Source organism: Prosopis cineraria, unplaced genomic scaffold (assembly GCF_029017545.1).
Source record: "Prosopis cineraria cultivar Desert tree isolate PC_DT_omini unplaced genomic scaffold, ASM2901754v1 PC2, whole genome shotgun sequence".
Lineage (NCBI taxonomy): Eukaryota > Viridiplantae > Streptophyta > Magnoliopsida > Fabales > Fabaceae > Prosopis > Prosopis cineraria.
In genome coordinates this window covers 36498903-36522004 of record NW_026555333.1, presented here as the reverse complement: position 1 = coordinate 36522004, position 23102 = coordinate 36498903, and the positions used below count along the sequence as shown (strand labels likewise).

The 23102-nt window shown below is 31.7% G+C and overlaps 2 protein-coding genes across 2 annotated transcripts; one reads left to right on the top strand and one right to left on the bottom strand.

Moving 5' to 3' along the window:
* The first annotated feature begins 11019 nt into the window (after positions 1-11019).
* LOC129302069 (amino acid transporter AVT1I-like) lies at positions 11020-14071 on the top strand. The gene is made up of 3 exons (XM_054940743.1): positions 11020-11180; positions 11770-12380; positions 13346-14071. The coding sequence occupies exons 1-3, from the start codon at positions 11090-11092 to the stop codon at positions 13868-13870; spliced, it is 1227 nt and encodes a 408-aa protein (XP_054796718.1). The 5' UTR covers positions 11020-11089; the 3' UTR covers positions 13871-14071.
* A 3105-nt stretch (positions 14072-17176) lies between these two features.
* Positions 17177-22973, bottom strand: LOC129300439 (amino acid transporter AVT1I-like). The gene is made up of 3 exons (XM_054939018.1): positions 22559-22973; positions 18645-19255; positions 17177-17903 (listed from the first exon to the last, which is right to left on the bottom strand). The coding sequence occupies exons 1-3, from the start codon at positions 22734-22736 to the stop codon at positions 17385-17387; spliced, it is 1308 nt and encodes a 435-aa protein (XP_054794993.1). The 5' UTR covers positions 22737-22973; the 3' UTR covers positions 17177-17384.
* Between the last annotated feature and the right edge of the window lie 129 nt (positions 22974-23102).

Below are 23102 nucleotides of genomic sequence, written 5' to 3'. Positions count from 1 at the left end.
ATACCCTAAAAATTCAAGAATGGAGGAAGCTGTGATCTGAGAGTGAGTCATGTGATCTTTGGCTTGGTCACACCTCACGATTGGTGAGCTTAAAAAGTCTAGTCACACGGATAGAACCTTATTTAATATTATAGCCCATGGTTTTAGTTTAAGAAAATAAAAAAGTTATAAGGTTAGTTGATCATTGCCTATACAAATATATGATATGTCACACGTATTGAGTTATAACAAGTCATGTAAATAAGGGTCATGTAACATATCTGAGAATATGGTGACAATGCATCAAATTTATGTGAGATAAAGAAGTTATTAAATGAGAAATGATGAGTTATGATATGTATGAGTATGTTTTAAGTTCTTGTTTTATAATTGATATATAACTCTATGTGGTAGGTTTTACCTTGATTACTGAATGGCTAGACTTATCCCTTTCATTTAACACTTTTCATGCTCTATCTCTGGTGCTCAGAGGGAAAAGATTCAAGTTAGGAATTAACATATTCCTATTGTTTGCCTCTAGTTTAAATTTATTTTGTATAATAGTACATGAATGCCAATTCTAGATTGCATGCCATCACACTTACACTATTTTGTTATTACAAATGTCTGATTTGTATTTGGGCCCTGAGTATTTGAATATGTTAAGATATATATGTTATAGGGCCAAAATAGTGCAAGTGTAAAAATAAAGATTTAAACATGTTTTGATTAATTTGGCTACAATGCAATGAAAAATTACCTCCCCTCTATTTTTGGTAAAAAGGGGTTGAGGAGTGAGAATTTGTTTTACTATTGTTTAAGTGTGTGTGACGTATTATACTAGTAATCCTAAGTTCAATGGACATAGTCTAGGTGTCAGAAAAGACTTTTGGCACTTGTTGAGGGTTTTTGACACCCTTTTTATGTGAAAGTTGTGAAAAATGATCAAAATGTGTTTAGGTGTCTAACTTTTTGGTGTGACTTGTTTTGGAAGTGAAACCCATGCCACTAGTTAGTTCATGTTAACAGCTTTCTATAAACACCTAGATCACGTCATTCGGACGTCAGACGAAGAATCAGGGTACATTAAAAGTTCTCTAATTCTATTGTCAAATGATAATAGAATCTGCTAATTTTTCATGCAACACACCATGGCACAACGTGCATGAGCTGTGGTACATTACCTTGTTTCACAACATATGAATTGTTTTCAATTATTTTCATCCTTTTTCATTCCTCTAAAGTATCACATACTTTCATAACTTGTTTTTTTTACTCCAATACAAAGGTTTAGGATTTGTTATAAACTTATTTTGATTATAAAAACTTGAGATCCCTGGATTTAAACTAAAATTTGGTAATCACATTTGGAGTTAATCCTTTAATTACCATGAGTTATATTGGTTAATTGTGTTTAGTGGAGTGAGATAATACATAATCCTTAACTAATATGATTGATTTTTTTTCATTATTAATCAATGAAATATTTGTGCAAAAAAATGAAGATAATTATTATCAATAATAAAATAAGTACAACAATTTATTAATACCATAATTATTAGGTGGCATTTTTTATTGAAATAATACTTAATTGTTCAGTAATAATAAGCTGTGACGTTTCATATAAAAAAACATCACATTTTGTTGTTTTACTAAAATTGTAAACAAAATAACAATTGATAGAGGTAGCATTTGATATAAAAAAATGTTATCTAAGATCTTTTAGCTTTATTTTATTGACATTTCATTTTCAATGATTATAAAATATATACTGTTAAATCTCATTTTTATAGCAGTGAAAAAGAAAGGCAAAGACAATGGGATTTTGAGCATTACCGTCACAAATTCTCAACCACTGGCTTCTCCATGCATGACAATCACATATATAGCTATGGATGATGGGGTCCAATATGAGTAATAGAGATTGATTGGTGATTCGACCCAATACTAAAAATGAATTATTAATTATGTAATTTAAATATTTTTATGCCATAATTATTACCTCATACATTGATGAGATATCAAAGATTTAATATTTTTATTTTATTATAATGATCTTTTATATTTAGATTTGATTTGATTTGAACAAATGTAATCTTTTGTATTTTATATTTCTAAAATATTAGCATGCATCGAATGATAATAATACAAACAAATATTTTAGAATTTCTAAAACTAAAAGAAAAAATCACTTGATTTCTCATACAAAGATTTTTTTAAGTTTATAAAAGAAAAATCCTGTCTCTTAGCAGGATCTATAGGATATTCTAATTAATTAGTTTGCAGCACGGAATTTTTTACTGGTTTCTATTAAAACAAGTCTAAATGCGTTTCAAATTTTCAAATCTGATTTCGACCTACCAGTATTTTTTAAAAAAAATAAAACGAATATAATCTTCTTTGAAATTCTCCTGTCATGACACTGTTGGCTCATTCGGAATCTGCAATTTGAGGTGAAATTTTATTTTTATCAAATATTTTAATTATTTTTTTTAAAAAATTGAAGTATGAATCATACTGCTACACTACTATAAAGATGCAGAGATTCTACTGAGCAAATCATGCTTGTATGAGAAGAAGCAGATTTGAGAGGAAAGAGAATAAGAATCATTTGAATAGTACGATCTGATTATGTTCTTGTATGTGTACATCATCTATATTTAAAGTGTAAAATCCTCTTCTTAGCAGACTAATTGATCTGTTAAGGCTAATTAATCATAGCAACTAATATTGTTATAACAGACTGACTTACAACTGAACTTATATTCTAATATCCACCTTGTTACAGCAAGAAAAGAAAATTGAAATTAATTGGAATCTTCATCAGACACAGCTGGAAACGAGAATTCTTCTAGGCCCATGACACTTAGACAATGCTTTAAGTAAGAAAATGGTGCTGAAGGAAGTGCTTTAGTAAAAATATCAGCAACTTGTTCAAAAGAGGGAACATAATTGACTGCAACGACACCACTAGCAACTTTTTCCCTGATAAAATGCAAATCCAGCTCTATGTGCTTTGATTTAGCATATAAAACAGGATTAGTAGCAAGTGACATAGTACCAAAGTTGTCTACCCAGATTACAGGTGTACCTACTGGTTGGATCATCATTTCACTTAATAGAGACTTGAGCCATATTATATCAACAATTGCATCAACCAAACTACGATACTCGGCTTCAGTTGACCCTATGGAAACCACTGCCTGCTTCTTCGAATACCACGTAATTGGGTTAGAACCAAGAAAAGTGCAAAAACCACTAGTTGATCTACCATCTCCTCTATCACCTCCCAATCAGCATCTACAAAAGCTTGAACTGAAAATTGAACAGCAGGTTTGATTAGCAAACCATAAGTCACAGTGCCACAAAGATAACGCAGTAGACGTTTAACACAATCCCAATGTTTTATAAGTGGAAGCTGCATGAACTGACTGAGTTTATTTACAGCAAAAGATACTTCAGGTCTAGTGTAACAAACTTACTGTAAAGACCCAAAATGCTTCTATATAGTTTAGGGTCATGAAAAGGCTTGTTTTGCTCTTTTTCTTTATCCGATTTCTTAACAGTATCATCTGAAAACGGATTTTTGATAATTGAATTCCAGAAACCATAGGAGTGGGTGATGAATTAGCATAATCATAGAGGTACGTTCAAGCAACTGAAGAATATACTTCTTCTGAGTTAATAAAAGACCATGAGGAAGATATTTGAACTCAATCCCAAGAAAAAAGGACAAATCACCAAGATCTTTTAGAGAAAACAACTTGCTCATCTGATGAATAAGACCTATAATTTCAACTTCATCACTTCCTGTCACAATAAGGTCATCTACATAGACTGCCACATAAGCAACACTATGAGCACTCTTTTCACAAACAAACAGGATCTGCTTTTGTATCAATAAATCCCAAACTACAAAGTAAATCCTTGAGCTTATAGAACCAAGCCCTCGGTGCTTGCTTTAGTCCATAAAGTGACTTTACAAGCTTACAAACTAATGGAGTACTACTGTCAGAAGATGATATTTCGAAACCAGGAGGCTGCTACATGTAAATATCTTGAGTCAAATCACCATTAAGAAATGCATTATTGAAGTCTACCTAATGTAGTTTCCATTTATGAGTAACAGCTAATGTAAGAAGTGCTCTAACAGATGCAGGTCGAACCACAGGGCTAAAAGTATCTCCATAATCTGGACCAGCTTCTTGAGAGAATCCTTGAGCAACTAAACGTGCTTTGTCAATACTGTAGTGAAGCAAATTCTGAATAAGAATAATATTTCTATTTCTTTTAAGCAATCTTCTGATGTTTGCTCAGCATGTCAATCAGGCAAAAGTCACAAACTACCATTTTCAGACTCCCTTACTACTTGTACTAAACCATTAGAGCTTATTGTTACTAATCTATGGGGTCCTGCATCTAAATTGTCTAATGGTTTTCGATATTACATCACTTTTCTCGATGCTTATAGTCGTTTTCTTTGGATATATCCACTTCAAAGAAATCTGATGCGTTACAAGTATTCAAAGTATTCAAGACTGAGGTTGAAAATCGATTTGAGACTAAAATCAAAATATTGTAAACTGATTCTGGTGGAGAATTTATAGTGTTTAAGTCTTTTCTCGCTGCTTCTGGAATCTCCCATAGATTCACTTGTCCTTATACATCTGAACAAAATGGATTAATAGAGAGAAAGCATAGACAAGTTGTTGAAGTTAGTCTATCATTGCTTGCTCATTCTTCATTGCCATTTTACTATTGGTCTAATGCATTTATTACTGCAATTTTCTTAATCAACCGATTACCCACTACTGCACTTCAAGGTGATACCCCCTTTCATAAATTATATAATATACAGCCAGATTACTCATTGCTAAGAGTTTTTGGGTGTGAGTGTTTTCCATGTATTAGGCCTTACAACAATCATAAACTTGCTTTTCGTTCTATCCCTTGCATTTTTTGGGGTATAGTATTCAACATAAAGGGTACAAGTGTTTGGATATGACTACTCGAAGGGTATATATCTCAAGGCATGTCAGATTTAATGAAGCTATTTTTCCTAGGAAAGTATTCTTTAAGAATAAAAATCTTGATGTTTATGGCTCTACTCAATCCTCATTTGATTCATCTACTAGTTCTTCACCATCTCCTATTACAGCTCCTCCTCCTACTGATTCTTCTTTTAATAAGTCTCTTATGCATATTTCTAATTCTGATTCTACATCTAAGTCATTTACAGAGTCACCTACTGTTGATATAGATTTAACTCCAGGTATTTCCTCAGTGCCACTTCCTACTTCAGCCAATACTCATCATATGATTACAAGAGCAAAAGCTGGAGTTTTCAAACCAAGAGTATTCTTAGCTACTATTCCGGAAGATTGTTGTCCTCATAATGTAACTGAAGCTCTTAGTCAACCTCACTAGGCAACTGCTGTTAAAAAGGAATATGATGCGTTGATAAGTTTTAATACATGGAAGCTTGTTCCTCTTCCTCCAGAACGAAAGCCAATTGGTTGCAAATGGCTATTCAAAGTAAAAACTCATGTAGATGGCTCTATTGCTCAATACAAAGCACGTTTAGTTGCTTAAGGATTCTCTCAAGAAGCTGGTCCAGATTATGGAGATACTTTTAGCCCTGTGGTTCGACCTGCATCTGTTAGAGCACTTCTTACGTTAGCTGTTACTCATAAATGGAAACTACATTAGGTAGACTTCAATAATGCATTTCTTAATGGTGGTTTGACTAAAGATATTTACATGCAGCAGCCTCCTGGTTTCAAAATATCATCTTCTGACAGTAGTACTCCATTAGTTTGTAAGCTTGTAAAGTCACTTTATGGACTAAAGCAAGCATCGAGGGCTTAGTTTTATAAGCTCAAGGATTTACTTTGTAGTTTGGGATTTATTAAAAGAAATAGAAATATTATTCTTATTCAGAATTTGCTTCACTACAGTATTGGACAGATGTCCAAGTCGATAATGCCAAAGCATGGCTACATCATCATGAAGCAAAATATGAAAACACTGCTCAAAATGTGACTCCATTAAGGAATCTTTATGTAATGCACTCTGGAATCCTGATTCATTTAGCTTGTACATGCCAACAGTTTCATGACCATGTGTCAGGAGCTTTCTTGTCTGCATGTCCCTAACAAAGCAACCATGAGGCCAAAATTCTACAAAAACCCCATTATCCTTAAAAATTTGAGAAACAGATATCAAATTTTTAACCATAGCTGGAACATGAAGTATTCTGAGCATTTGTAACATAGACTGAGAAGTCGAAAGACAAGATTTACCAACCGCAGAAACAGTCAACATATTTCCATTACCTACTACAATAGGTCCAGTGGTCTGAGAATTGTCAACTTCTTGAATTTTCGATGCATCTTTAGCAATGTGTTGAGTAGCCCCTGAATCTAGATACCATGCATTATCAACAAGAGATACAGCCTGAACATTAGCAGTGTGACTCTATTGCGACGAAGCTGAACAACTAGAGACAGAAGGATCCAGACCAGTAGGAGTAGAACTCATATATTCAGAGTAGTCAGGATAATAGGAAGAGTAATAAACTTCAGAGGCAGGCAGAGTAGAGAAATCATAGTCAGTATTATATGTATCAGACGTAAGATGAGCTTGAGAGACAGAGGAAGAAGAACCATGAGGTGCATAATTGTAATCAAACCTGAAATAACACCTCCCTGCTGTATGTCCAACTTTGTAGCAAATCTGATAGATAGGAGTGTGAGATAGAGGAAATTGACCACGTCCACGACCTCCTCCTCTAATGAACATAGGCCTCAATAGACGACCTCCAACACTACCACTTGAAACTGGAGTGGAATTTGCTGAATATGGAGGAGATACTTCTTGAGCTTGAAAAATTAATGGAGCGGATGAACGTATCCAAGGTACTAAGGTAGCAAAATTGACTTGAGGAGCATGTTGAAAATACATTTTCTGCCTTGCTTCAGAGTCAAGAAGCATCGTGCTCACAGTGCTGATGTCATATTGTCCTTTTGACATATTAATCACAGCAATAACTGGCTCATATTCAGGAGTCAAGCCATTCAACATATAAGAAATTGAGATGAATCTGGTACACGTTGGCCTAAAACTGCCAAATTATCGCAAATGGACTTGATATTGATGAGGTACTCTTTCATGGAAAGATCACCTTTTCACTGATTACTGAGAAGGTTTTGATAATGAAGAATCTTAGACTCTAACTTGGCAGAGTAAAGATCACAAAGACGATGCCATATTTGTGCAGCAGAATCAAATCCAACTAAATTTGGGAGAATAGAGCAACTCACAGTGGAAAGAAGCCAGGAAGCTAATGCTGTATCATGTTGCTCATAGGTCTCAAAATCAGGATTCACGACTGTTCGTCCTTCAACATCACGAATAGTGGCAGGTGGAATAGTAGCAGTTCCTTCCAAAACCAAGTATTGTATATGTTGTTTAACCATAAGGGAAACCTGTTGTTTCCAAATAAGAAAATTAGAATCATCAAGAACAACATTTATTTTCTTATTGGAGAACGACTTTGCAGCAATCGGAGCTTGTGAAACAGCAAGAATAGGGATTTCAGCCATTGATTAGTCAAGCTAGAGCGAAGAGAAAATAAAAGAAAAGAAGTGAAAAAAATGAACAGGTTCGGAGTCACCAGATCGGTGGCTCTGATACCATATGAGAAGAAGCAGATTAGAGAGGAAAGAGAATAAGAATTATTTGAATAGTACGATCTGATTATGTTTTTGTATGTGTACATCATCTATATTTAAAATGTAAAATCCTCTTCTTAGCAGACTAACTGATCTGTTAAGGCTAACTAATCATAGCAATTAATATTGTTATAACAGACTGACTTACAACTGAACTTATATTCTAATAGATTGCGTGCACATAAACAAAATTACTGACTCAGTCACAATCAGTGGATTCAGAATGCTCTGTTGAGAATGAATGTGTCTAATTATTAGTAAATAAATATCAAGAATTACAATAAATTAGAAATAACTTCATATAAAGCAAAGATTTTTTTTTTTTACCAACAAAGCAAAGATGAAAAAAAGGACTTTTTTTACCTTTGCGGTGTCCCATGTAACTTGCATTTTTATCCCTTTATCTAATAATTCAGTTTTTTTTAAATCATTTTCTCCCAAATCATAATTAAATATTTCTGTAAAAAATGATTTAATAATATATTATTTGATTAACAATAGGTCTTTTATTACCTTCTTTTAGGTCTGATTGATAGGTCTAATTAAAATGATTCCTTTCTTTGGTCAAGTTCGGTTATCATGAACATGAAAGAAAGATCGTCCTTGGTGCTGCCCGTACACTAGAACAATTGAGATATGCCATCATTATATTTTACTATTATTAACGCGATTATAATTATTTATTATTCATAATTTTTATTTGAAGGCACACACATAAATATCTCACATTTTAAAAATAACTTTTTTTTTCATTTCATTCTTCTTTTTATTCTTTTTCATTTTACAAATAAAATTAAACCTTAATATGAGAAATTCTTATGTAAATCAAGTACGGCATATCATTTGTGGTTTACTTAATTAGAATATCTCAAGTTATCTAAATAAATCTTTTGTAATATTATTTTAATTAATTTTATTCTTTATAACATAATACATATTTAATTTTTATTTTTTTCTACTATCATTAATATCAAAATTAATTTATATTTAATATTATTTAAATATTATGTTTTTATTGAATTGATCACAAATAATGTGACTTGCCCAATCTACTTAAGAATTTATCTTTTAATATGGATAGCAAATCTTTATGTACATATAAAAGAATATTCACTGTGACAACATTAAAATAATTCTCCTTCTCTCTCTCACTCTGTATATATTCTCATATATTAAACAAGTGATATGTTTCCTAAAATTGAAGCGAAGGCAAGTATCAAACTGTAAGCAACCATCTGAATATGAAGATTTAGGCACAGTGTGAAGATTCATTGGTCTGATCTCTCTGACTTTTTTCTCTATAATTATCAAAGCGTGGCAGATAAACAGGAGAGTCGCGTGGCAATAATGGCCACCTTGCACTCAGCAATCTTTCATCTTGTAAGTTTTATATTAATTAATTAATTAATTGTGGCTTTCATAATACATTATTACAACATCAATTATAAATAATTTACTAAATTGATAATCCTGTCGCGTACATCCAGGAAAAGCAGATTTCATGTAATATTCCTCCATTTCAATTTCTAAAATACTTCTAAAAAGGTTCAATGTTCTAAAATATATAGATGCTCTGAGAAACATAATTTTTCAATAGTTTTGCTTTTTCAATGTTATGTCCTATCTTTTTAAATATTTTTATAAATTAATTATTTAATAAAAGACTACTTAAAAATTTATATTTTTTAGAAAAATAAAATCATAAAGTGTAATTAATTAATTTTATTTATATATATAATTTTATTTAAAAATATCTAATAAATTACTTTGAAGGAAGAAAGGAAGCAATAATTAATTGTAGACTTTAAATAATTCACTGTAATTACCATCCCTTTCACTTACGTCCATCAAGGAAAAGCAAATTTGAATTCATGCACACCAGTTTTGACCAAATATTAAAATGCACAAGTTCCAATGTCCCCATTGGTTGTTTGAATTATATTATTGTTATTACTACTCGACGAACGGTCTTATCAGTACTTTTCTGTTGTCTCTCATCTTTTACTTTTGGTTACAAATCCAATAACTGTTTTTCCCATTTTTGGGAAAATACTAAGAACCATTTTGAGATCTTACACAAGTTTAAACCAAACCCTAATTTGGAAATTCGTTTTGCCGCTCCTGTTAGCTAACCCTAATTTAGAAACTCTTTTTTATTACTGTTCAAGAGAGTAATATGTGCTCTATTTGGATGAAGGGACAAATTGAAGAAAAGGCAAATATGTTAAAGAAATATTTTTCTTTTTATGTATAAATGAGGGAAACGTGAAAAAGATGTGAGTCCTTATGTTTCCTAGCTTTTTCTTTTTTTAGGAGCAATTTTAAAAAGCAGGTTCTTTCGCAATTTTTTACTTTTAAATATAAAGTTTTGGAAACAAAATATATAGATATTGTTCTTCTTTATTCCTCTACTTTATTTTTTTTTAATTTTTTTACTAGTATCTTCAAACGAGGAAAATTTATTTTCTTTCATTTTTTTCATGTAATTTTTTTCCCAGAAAACTAATATTAGAACATATGTGTGCGTATATATATTATTCATGAGCTAATTTTCTCCATGTACAAAATAAGAATTCAAATACCTAACACCTATTTAAAAAATTTCGTCCTCCACCATTTGTGCCAACACTTTTTTGTGTTTCAAAGAACACTACAAAAATATTTGTAACCCATCTAAGATTCTTATATTATCAAAAATAATGAGAAATTTTTAGGTAAATTGAACTTACTGTGTCATTTGTGGCCTATCCAATTAAAATGTCATAGGTCATATAAATAAGATCTTATGTGACATTATTTTAATTGATTTTATTCTTATAATAAAATGCATATTTAATTTTTTGCTTTTACTCTCTCTATTATCATTAATGTCACAAATAATTTATATTTAATATCATCTGAATATTATATTTTTATTGGATAGACCACAAATGACATAACAAACCTAATCTACCTAAGAATTTTTCCAAAATGACTCGAATCTATATCTTTTATAAGACATCGAATTGGATTCTTACTAATTCAGATCAATGAATATTTTTTGCTGGCAGAATTTTTCTCTCTTATCACTAGGTAGTAACTTTCTATTTCAGCTTGCAGATCAAGTTATCCTCTGTGAAGGCTTTTGAAACATTAATTGGGTGTTTGGTGTTGATGGGATACATTTTGAAAGGAAAAAGAAACGGAATAAAATAAAGAAAAGATATGCCATGTGGGCATGTAAGTGCGATGCATAATTATTTCAAGCCTTAAAACAAGCGATGCACAGTTCCACTAGTGCCCGCTACTTCCACCTTCTTATAAACCTCCTCATAACTCGGAAACTTCAACACACAACAGTTCACAAAACTGCACTCAAACACAACACAAAACACACCATGACCACTTCTTCTCCTGAAGACGTTCATGCTTCTTCTCGCACTACTTCCTTATTCAAAACCTGTTTCCATGGCGTCAATGGCATTTCAGGTTCTTCTTTTTCACTTCTCATTTACTTTCATTATAGTTTCTTTCTACTTCTCAGACTTCGACTTAACAATATCTGATGCTGCCAAATATTTGAGAATCTATGCATCAAATATCATGAGCACAAACTTAAAGAAAGAGTTCATTTCAAAAGATCAGTGGCCTATTGTTGGGATGTCAACTATGAGTTGGCTTGACTTAGTATGAGAAAAAATCTCACATCAAATAGAGTTGGGCTAGAAAAAAAGTACATAGATCCATAAACTTAGTGAGAAGGCTCTCCACTCCATGTTACTTTACTCAGCTTACTATTAGTTAGGATACTCAATAGGTAGCCCTTTTTGGGAGGTCGGTCTCCTAATGAAAGACGTAATGTTATGAGTACAAGTTCAAAAGGAGAAGCGTTTATTAGTTGGAAGAATTCCTTAAATTTATAAACTTCACTATAAAGGTATCTTATGTAAGACTCATGACAATGGGTTGAGTGAAAGAGGTTTAATAATACTCGAATCTAACTTGACAGTATCAGATGTACAAAAGAATAGTATATGCTGTGCTCTCTATTGTTAATTACTTGTTTGGTTTATTTCAGGGATTGGGATAGTCTCCATACCATATGCTTTAGCATCAGGAGGATGGCTAAGCTTGATACTTCTGTTCATAATAGCCATCGCAGCGTATTACACAGGAATCTTAATAAAACGATGCATGGACAAAGATTCCACCATAGAATCTCTTCCCGACATAGGCCAACGAGCCTTTGGAGACAAAGGAAGGTTGATGGTGAACATAGCCATGAACTGTGAACTGTATCTGGTCGTAACAGGTTATCTTATTCTGGAAGGAGACAACCTCAACAAGCTCATAACACATGTGCATGTGGACATAGGAGGGATAAGAATTGGTGGCATGCAATGTTTTGTTGTTCTTACGGCTCTGATAATTTTGCCCACTGTTTGGTTGCAAGATTTGAGCCTTCTCTCTTATGTGTCAGCCACTGGGGCTTTAGCTTCTACAATATTTCTCTGTGCTTTGTTGTGGAACGGTGCGTTTGATGGGACAGGGTTTCATTATCGCAAAGGTGTTCTTTTTAACTGGAAAGGACTTCCTGCTGCTGCTAGCTTATATGCTTTTTGTTACAGTGCTCATCCAGTTTTTCCAAATCTCTACACTTCTATGAAGAACAAACATCAGTTTTCTAATGTAAGTACACCAGTACTGTTTTTTTTTCATTTTTTTAAATATATTTTTGGCTCCCATCTAGGGTTACTTGACTTTTAATTTTATTTTTGGATAGCAAAATTTTCGGTCCCCTCAAGTTTTCCTCAATTATATATTTGGTTCATGAAGTTTAATTTTTATTAATTAAGTCCTAAAGCTTCATAGTCATATGCAATTAATTCTTATAGTTTGAATATATATAATCCTAGACACATATGTGGTGTGTAATTTTTAGCTCAAGGATCTATAGCAACTTTTTCATGCATTGTATAAAAAATTGCTTGATCAGTGGGATCAAATAAAAATATGAAATTAGATACTCCCTTTAGTCTAAAATATACATTTTCTTGCAGCTAATCTTATCCAAAATATAAGCAACTTAGTCTATGTAATTTTTTTTTTCATTTTACCTCTTGTATATTTATTAACCTAGATTTTTATATCTTTGAATTTATAACCTTTTTCTCTGTCATCATAAGTTAGAACTTAAGATAAAAAAGAAAAATAATATATTGTCATGGGAATAAGAATTTTATTGGTGTGCGAATTATTATTAAAAGTTGCTTACATTTTGAACAAGAGAGAGGGTATAAAACTTTAGGAACTTAATTGAGCAAGATTAAAAATTTTGATCAATAACTAATAGAAATTTGAGGGATCAAAAATTTTGTTAACCCAAAACTATTTTTAATTTAATCTTTGTTGATGTGACGCTGTTAGTATTATGCTTTAATATATTTTATTGATGTAGACTAATTAAGTGACATCTTGTCACTTTAAATATGCATTATCTAAATCAATATCCTCAAGTTTTTAAACACAAGTTGCAAGGAAAAATATTTTTTGTGATTGCTTAGCTTGTCAAATGAATAAATATATTTGAAGCAGATAAATATATAATAAATAAACTTGCATCCTAATTATTATTATTATCATTATTCTTTCAGGTTCTTCTAGTGTGCTTTACACTATGCACCTTAATATATGCAGCAATAGCAGTGCTGGGTTACTTGATGTTCGGATCAGAAGTTCAATCAGAAGTAACCTTAAACCTTCCAAAAGGAAAAATAAGCTCAAAGGTTGCAATTTATACAACATTAGTGAATCCAATAACAAAGTATGCTCTGATGCTCACACCAATTGTGGACGCCATAAAAGCCACAATCCCTTCAAGCTTCAACAAGAAGAAGGCCTCACATTTAGTTCTGAGCACCGCCTTGCTCCTCAGCACCGTGGTCGTCGCCCTCGCCGTGCCATTCTTCGGATATTTGATGTCTCTGGTCGGAGCTTTGTTGAGTGTGTCTGCTTCATTTCTGGTTCCATGCGTGTGTTATTTGAAGATCTCAGGCAATTATAAGAAGTTTGGATGGGATATGATCGTCAATTATGCAATCATCCTTATGGGAATTTCTATTGCAGCTGTGGGAACTTACACTTCCCTGGTAGAAATAATTAAACATTTAAAAGTCTAATTGATTGGACTGTTAATTCAGGATTTATGAAGTTTAATTGGTTAATATGGTGTCAATATGATTTGGTTCAGGGTTTATGTAGATTGGGCTTCTTTTAAAATTTCAAGCCTTTGTACTTTATAGAAATTGTCAAAAACTCTTGTTTACTTGATTGATATCATGTTTTAAGATTTTAGAACTTAACAATGTCTTTTTTATTTTTGGGTATTAGTTTTTCTTTAGTTTGCTCAAGTCATGAGGATATAATTCAAAATGTGCTAAAAACTAGACCAGTTATTAAACTAATTATTAAAGGCACTAGTTCGAGAGTTAATTGTTAAAATCATAATTAAATTAGTTATAAACAAAATATTTCATTAAATCTGTCAAGGTATTAATTCAATCGATCGAATTAACCTAGTCTTTAGTACTATAATAATTCACTAAAAAGGCTAGTAGGCCTTTGATTATAATTTCCCCACCTTGGGTTGGATCCTAAAGGTGTGAATGAGAAGGAAGATGGGGTGAATGAGAAGGAACATAAGAATGATCCAATCCAAGTTTGGAATATGATAGGAAACAAGGCTTTGCTAAAGCACCCAAGAATTTTAAGGTCCAAATAGAGACAGTCCAATCATTTGCTAATATGTTTAGCCATGATGTATATTGTGGGATTTGAGCGCACTTGATTATGAAAACCAATAGCCCTTTTACAAACTAGAGTAGATAACCTCAAGTTCGAAAAAACTCTAGGGCAAGGTTGAGAAAACTATTTTTTTTTTTTATAATTGGGCTTTTATGGCTAGCCCGAGTACCCATATATGTTTATATATTGGGAGAAATGCATCTAATGCCTTTAGAATGGAAAAAATTAAATCACACCTAAGATCCAATACATTTTGTATTGTTTCTGCAAGCCCAAAAGCCTCAAATGCAAATATATTTTTTTCATGCAAAGATGCATTTGACTCAAATGTATAAATTTCTCAAGTGTATATACAACACAATGCTTACAAAAAACATGACAAAGTATACACATAAATAATGTATGTTTATTATACATTGTGGTTAAGTTGAACTATAATATCTGTATAACATAATGTTTGTTTAGAGAACATAACAAGATTCATATGTAAAAAATACAATATCAGTTTATTATATATAATTCATGTGGTTAAAGGCAAATGTGCCTTTTCATGGAGAAACATATGTGGGGGCCTTTAGATTTGCAAAAACAATTTAAAAGGTTTTGGGCTTTAGGCACAATTGTTTTCATTTTGGGGGCGGGCCTTATATGCAATTCACCCTTATACACACACGCACTCTAATTCTTTGTCTTTATTATAGGAAAGGTTACTTACTCGGTCGATAATATAAGCCACATAGAAGGCTATTAATTAAAATTTTTCAATTTTACCCCTATTGTCAATTACTGAAAGAATATTGTAATTCTATTTTAGTGTTTCTATATATAGCTCCTCAGTTAGTGTTTATCTCTCTTAAATAGGGGAAAAGTTTGAATATTTTTTAATTTTAAGATAGATTTAATGAGTTAACCACTCTTCCTTGGCTCCAGTAACGTAGTTGAAAGTGATTTATAATATGAACTAGAGGAGGCATAGATTAACTAGTTGTTAATTAACTTATTATATTAATATAGATGCTTGTTAATTAGTTGTGTTTTTAAAGAGGAGAAACGCACAAGAGGTGGAACAAGATTGGGAAGAACTGGATGATGAATGATGGCGATGATGGTGTTATTTTTATTATTTTTGTATGTTACAGAAACCAACTAGCAAATGATACTTTTGTTAGTTGTTATCATATACTTCTCTGGTCATATATTTATAAGATAGAGAAAGTATTTATTTTGATATTATTTATAAGAAATCATAATAATTATTGTGTTCATCTTTACCTTCTTACCCCTATTAAATGTTAGAAATGTTATTAAATATTAGAGTATATTATTTTTAAAATATATATATTTAATAAGAGTAAAGTTAAAAATTTGTTAAATTTTTGGATAGAGTTAATGAGGTTTAAATTTTTTCTTGGTTAAAATAAAACATGCTAGAAATAATTTATAAATAGGATTAGAGGATGATCAATTAACTGGTTATATTAATAACTTATTGACGTTAGTGTTGATGATAAAACTTGAAGTATGCTTCAACCTTTTTGAAACTTGAAGGTAATAGATATTTTGAATTGTTTAGGGTGCTGGATTAGTGGATTACAAGAAAAATTAATTATGCCTTATTTCATGGTTGAATCAACTTTAAATGGTATAAATTAAAAGACATTTGGGAAACTTGCAACGCACGTTTTGCAAGAGATCTTTCAAATGTCCATTTCATACACAAGGGAAATAGATTTTTGGGAGTTTCCCAAAGATAATGCTATAAATTAACAGATATATATATATATATATACATATATTTTGTAGTGAAGCTCATGAAGAATATCTTCAAACAAGAGGTTATGAACTTATTAATATCCAGTGTGTGTTTCAGCTTGAATTAGGTTCAAAGTTTGTTTTAATTAAATTTTCTATTAAGCTCATTGTTTTAGACATGATCAAGGCTTGTTTATTAATGTTGTATTTGATTCATGGGCTGAGTCAAGATACGGGCGAGCTTGGCTCACATGAACTAATTAACATTCATAAATCCAATTATTATATATACTAAAATTATTTGTTTTCTCAAGCCCTGTTCTTATTCAACAGGAATTGAATGTGATTCTCCCATAAACTTATGTGATATTGGGATATAATATTTTGGACTAATGATTTGTGATACAATATAATTATAAATGATATAGGCCAATGATGTAGTTGTAGTTAGTAGCATAATATTGCAAATGGGAGGGACAAATTAAACATATCTTTATCTCCCTTCTTCAGTTTTTCCCACCTAAAAACATTCCAAAATTTCAGCTCCTAGGATCTATATATAAATCACTTCTAACTAATTTTGCTAAAAAAATTGGTTAAATTTAATTGATGTTCATAAAATTATTCCATTTTTAAATAAATCAGTCCTAATTAAATCTTGAATAATATTTTCAAACCCATTCTCACAATATGATTTTTTTTTGGGCCAATCACAATGGAATATATGAAAGTTAGCAAATTACTCTTTATATTATAATCAACTTATCAATATATTATACGAAATAAAAATATAATAAAAGACATGGCTGGCTCTACTACTCATTAATTTGTTTCTTTACTGCACATCATTTGTGTTAACATTTTTTTTTTGTCATGTAAACAATAAATATTCTTTTTTGATTCAGAAATAAAAAGACTTAAATTTGCAATAATGCAAACCAAAATTTTCCGATTGAAGCTTGCAATTCTAACCATTCTTCTTATCCAAACAGAGCACATAGAACATTGTGAACCACACTAGTAAGTGCATATATTTAAACACTAACAAGGTCACACGCACCCAAAAATACAAGCTGAAATAAAAATCAAACCATACTCTTAAAAAAACTGTCAAAATAGACAGCTTTTATACAGATTTTACAAATTATGAACAATATCTACTAGAGATGTGTAAGTTCCTACAGCAGCAATAGCCAAACCCATAAGCACAATTCCATAGTTGATGATCATTTCAGACCCAAATCTCTTGTAAGCTCCTGAGATCTTCAAGTAACACACAGAAGGAACTAAAATGGAAGCAGAAACACTGAGCAATGCTCCTACAAGAGACATGAGATAGCCAAACAGAGGAATAGCCACAGCCACAATGACAGTACTGATGAGCAGTGAAGTACTCACAATTAAATGAGTGAGCCTTTTGTTGTTGTAGTGACATGAAACTATTTTCTTCACAGCGTTCACAATTGGTGTGAGCATTAGTGCATATTTGGCTATTGGATTCACTAAGGTTGTGTAGATTGCCACTTGTGAGCTGAATTTTCCTGTGGGAAGGTTTAGAGTCACCTGAGACTCAACGTCTTGCCCAAACATTAAGTAGCCCAAAATAGCTGCTGCTGCATATCCAAGAGTGCAAATTGAAAAACATACAAGCAATACCTGCAAAAGAAAATGAAATTCTAAGTTAAAAGCTAAGAGAGGAGGTATGTATAAGTTGAAAGACCCTGTAGATGTTATGAATGATGGGGAGCGATTGCCCAAAAACAAAGAAGAGTAATGAAAGGATATTGTATTTTAACTCAAAATTAAATGTCACGGCTCAAATTTATAAATTATTCCTTTTTATTTTATATTAGTTACTAAGCCCAATTTTATATTAATTTAAGTCCATTCACACTTGGATAACCTTACAATCTCTCCTCAAGTGTATGTCTACATGCTCCACATACCAAAGATGTTCTCATCAACTAAGAATATTAACTTGGTTAATAAGTAATATCTCCTAAAATCTTAATTATAGATATAATAGAGATATGATAGATTTTAAGCCAAGATAATAAATAAAAACAATCATAAAGGATAATAAATATTTGAGTCATAATCTCAACAATAGATTTGATGCCAAGATGTGCTGTTAAGTCCAGTTATATGCATTCTCTTATAATTCCATGCCTACTTTTAACTAGATTATTAAAGAAATTCTCTCATGTGAAGATGTAAATAAATAAATTGATATTATAAATTCAATATCTTGAGGTTTTGAGTTAACATAATTTTGAGTACGACACTCGTATGCATCTTTTATAACTCTAGGTCCAAAAGAATCTTTCTCTTTTTAGATGCTCTCCTATAGATCCAACATTTATACATGTCATGAGAAAATGGAAACAGAATACTTACATTGGAAAATTGACTTTTGTTTCTCATGGAATTGTAGAGGGTTGGCAAGACTGGATGTGCACTGTAACAAAAGGCATACAAGCTTACAGCAGCAGGAATTCCACTCCATTTGAAAATGGTAGTTCCTTTTCCATGGAATCCGGTTCCATCAATGGTGGCGTTCCAAAGTAGAGAGACGAGGAAGACGGTGGAAGCCAGGGCGCCGCTCGCCGAGACATAAGAGAGAAGGCTCAAATCCTGCAACCAAACAGTAGGCAAAATAACAAGAGCTGCAACAATTGCAAAAAGAGTGGTTCCACCGATAGTTAAGCCTGCAATGTGAAGATTGATATTTGGGATTAGCTTGTTGAGATTGTCTCCTTCCAAGATCAAGTAGCCTGTGACCACAAGGTAGAGCTCTGAGTTCATGGCAATGGAGACCATTAGCCGTCCTTTCCGGCCAAAGGCGCGGTCTCCGATGTCCGGGAAGGTCTTGATGTCTGAGTCCATGTCCATGCATCTTTGAACCAACAAGCCAGTGTAATAGCATGAAATGGCTATGAGAAACAACAATGATATGCTTAACCAGCCTCCTGATGCTAGTGCATAAGGGATAGATACGATTCCAATTCCTATATGATGACAACAACACAAGCATAAGTATCAAGTTTTAATTTGCATCACATATACAAAGTATGTATTAAAAAGGAAAGAAAGTGGAATTCATTATTCATACACACTAGAACTATTTTTATATGCTTTAATTTTCTCTCCTTAATTAATGTGGAGAACATCTAACAAGTCTCTCAAATTCAAAAATGATCGATCATGCTGTCAAACGACTTTAGGCGTAGCTAGTTTGAAGATGAAGAGGTTTAATAATTTGTTTTTTTCCCCGGTTACTGACTTGTTTTTCTTAAAAAAGATCCTAATTAGTCTGTGGAGAGAACAATATAAAACCTTACATTAATATTTAATATTTAATTAAAAAAGAAAATATTAGACACAATCAAGGTTTTAAATTAAAAATATAAAATCAGACGAAATATTAATTCAAAGGTCAACGGTTGGAACGTGGTTAAGCTGTGATCATGATTAATTTAATTTGTAAAGTTTACTTTTAGAGTGAGTCCCATCAAAAGAACAAACACCAAGGAAAAAAAAATGGAAAACAAACAAACAAAAGAATGAGCTAATAGTATATGTTATGCCCAAAGAGGTGCTTCCTCCATTCAAAAATGTAAAATATTTTTAATTGAATCTCACCTCACAATAAAGCTTTTACCTATTTTCAAACTAACCCTATTTTTTTATATTTATCCCTATTAACTATCTTGTAATAAATATAAAATCACTATCAATAGGGACACTTTTGGAAAAAAAAACAATGATTACACCTTGAAAGACTAAAAATACTTTACATTTTTTAATACCCAACTCTTCAAAAAATATCTTATATTTTTTAACAGAAGGAGTAATAGATTGAGACTTGGGTGGGGGAGTTGGCTTTTCCCCTTTCTAAAGGAAGGCAGAAGAAGAATTATTGCAAATCTAGATAGTTAAAATAAATTTGATGATTTAAATTTAATAATTTTTAAAAATACACATTTAATTTGAATAGTTTAAATTTTTAAAAAGGTAGTGGAAAAATAAAAAATAAAAAATAAAAAAGCGGTGGAGAGGGTGGGCATAACATCTTTCCTATGAAAGGTTGGGGGATTAGAAGTGTTGTTGATCTGTGTATTGCAAAATTACAGCTCTTGGCCCCCAAGTTCCAAAAATTTTCACCTGTACTATGCTTATGTTTTAAAACTTTATGTTCATGTTTTATTTTAGTCTGATTTATTTATTTTTTTTTGGGAACATGTCTGATTTTTCAATGGGCTTTACTTGGTTTTTTTTTTTTTTGCTCTTTTAGTTTCTCACATGTATCCTTTTATTAAATATAATTTTATTTAACATATTGTTAGACATTAAATGTAAATATTTTTTTAACAAAAATTTTAATTTTGATTCGTCACTTTACAAAGGACTAGTTCTTTCTGTCAAACCCAATTTCTATTGGTGGGTTTTAGTTGTTGGGCTTTGTGGCTAGTTTCCTCCTTGTAGGGCTTCTACTATATTAAACTAACAGTTGTTTTGTTCTTAAGCGTTTCATTAGGCCGGTCCAGTCCGTTCTAATTTTTAAAATCATGGTCAAATTTTGACAGCCACAAAATTTGAATCCACGCTATTTTATCTCCAAAAATGCCAATGAATCCACTTGTCTCAATTATTGAATCCGTGAAGATGCTAAAAAGATAGATTCCTACTTCCTGCCATTTAAAGACAGACAGATAAAAAGACAAAACACTTGGGGCTACCTACAATGTACTTTATAACTTTGTTGACAACAACATATAATGCATCTCAAAAACTATACTTTTTATTATTTTACACATTTATTATTTATTTAAAAAAAATTGGAGGACAACGTTTCTCTGATTGCTAGCTAATTTTTTTTCTTCCGAGATCTCGCCGAAAACTATTTTATAGTAATAAAATAAAATAAGGGACAGAACGTAGACGCTATATACATCTGTCACTTTTTAGTGTTGTCGTGATATATGTAGAAATGACTCAGAGACTTGGATTAAGTATATTTGTCCATAGTATTTTTAAGAATATTATATAGAGATTTTTGTTTGGTTCCATAATTCCATTAAGAATTGAATTTGAACACACTTTGTTTATATATCTTGTCTTCCTTTGCACATTAACTTTTTGGAAAAACTTTTTGTTTTCTTCCTTTTGTTTTGGGTATAAAATAATGAAAATAGTTTTGGTATTCAATTGAAGTACTTCTTTCTTATATGGCTAGAAGATTCCAGCTCATCACGATCCATACCAAAAAAGGCTAAAAGTTAAGGTACTAATTGGTCCACATGTTCCATCTTTGAAACAAAACCTAATATATACGTATTATATATATATATATATATATGAATCTCGAGGACCGCATATTTATAATATATAATATTAAAAGAGGGAAAAACAAGCTTGGTATGATACAGTTTGGAAATTATTTCAAACTTTATTAATTATATGAATCATATATGCATGGTACTTTCTAGAACAGCTTTTGGTTTCTACAGACAGTATCAATCAATTTATACTTTCTAATATCCAGAACTTTCGATATTTTTTCACTCATAATTTTCAATATATAGCTTGTTACTAAATCCAGGATCTAAGAATCTTATTAAGGAATATATATATATATATATATATATAAACACTTTTTCCTGGACAACATAGAGTTTTATCTTCATTTTTTCTTTTAAATCTTTATTCTTGAGACCGAAAACGAACTAAATTATGAAACAAAAAGGATGAAGAGTCGATGTGCTTTATGAATTATTGTACTGAAAACTTGATCAGTTATGGAACTGGTTCAAGAGTTAATAATCAAAACTGCAATCCAACTATAATCAAAATTTTATGAAACTGTTCAGTACACTAGTTTAATAGTTTACTCGTTCAATCCAGGCGGGTTGATTCGGATTTCATACTATGTTAGGAACAGTTCTCCAAGACAACCACTGAAGTTTTTAGAACTTAAAAGTCTTATAGCGAGGGTTTAAACTGAGACTATTTTCATAGTGACTAGTGATCTTGAACCACCAACAAGCAGATCTGAAGCTTTTTCAACTAAGAGAGATGAATATCAAAAGAAAGAAAGAAAGAAACCCAGAGACAGATTGAAGACAAAAGCTTTTAAGAGATATATAGAGAAAAAGAAGAAAGAAAGAAGCTGAAGAGGCATTTAACACAGACATATTGAAGACAAAAGAAGAGAGGAGATTAACGAGAGCAAACAGACAAAGCAAAATAATTATATCGATCAATAGAAACAAAAACAAAAATTAAAGAGCAGAAATTAATATATATCGAACCTGAGATAGCATTGATCCCATGAAAACAAGTCTTGAAAAAGGACGTGTTTCCCACTTGAAGGCTGTGAAGATCATCGCCACCTTTCTCCGCCACCGTCACATGGTGGTTCAGAGCATTCTGATCAGCCAGAAGTGGTATGATTACTGAAGACTTATCAGCAACTTGCTCTGAAGCCATGGATACGATCGAGAAGAAAAGATCGTGTCTCTCTGGGTAAGTCTTTTAAGCCAGCCACACGGAGTAATATATATATATATATATATATATCTGATAGCTTCTTCTGTAAATATATATAATTTATATGAAGAAGATAAGTGTGAATTAATTGTAATAAAATAAAGAAATAGAAAATTCTGGTTGGGATCAATAAGGGAAAATTTAGGGTTTGTCACTTTCTATTTTCCCCACTCTTTTATAATGGTGTGGCTTTGGACGGAATTGATTTTGATAAATGATCAGAATGGGAACACCATGACCAGTGAGCAATAAGTACGACGGGTGGCTTCAGATTGTGCAGAAATGGAGGGACTACACATGCTGAGT

Bases quoted from the DNA above. Each gene is read 5' to 3' on its own strand.
- LOC129302069 (XM_054940743.1), top strand. From the start codon at position 11,090: ATGACCACTTCTTCTCCTGAAGACGTTCATGCTTCTTCTCGCACTACT. The intron at 11,181-11,769 runs GTTCTTCTTTTT...GGTTTATTTCAG, and splicing joins TGGCGTCAATGGCATTTCAG to GGATTGGGATAGTCTCCATA. The intron at 12,381-13,345 runs GTAAGTACACCA...TTATTCTTTCAG, and splicing joins ACAAACATCAGTTTTCTAAT to GTTCTTCTAGTGTGCTTTAC.
- LOC129300439 (XM_054939018.1), bottom strand. From the start codon at position 22,736: ATGGCTTCAGAGCAAGTTGCTGATAAGTCTTCAGTAATCATACCACTT. The intron at 19,256-22,558 runs GTTCGATATATA...GTCATCATATAG, and splicing joins TGGGATCAATGCTATCTCAG to GAATTGGAATCGTATCTATC. The intron at 17,904-18,644 runs GTAAGTATTCTG...TTTCTTTTGCAG, and splicing joins ACAAAAGTCAATTTTCCAAT to GTATTGCTTGTATGTTTTTC.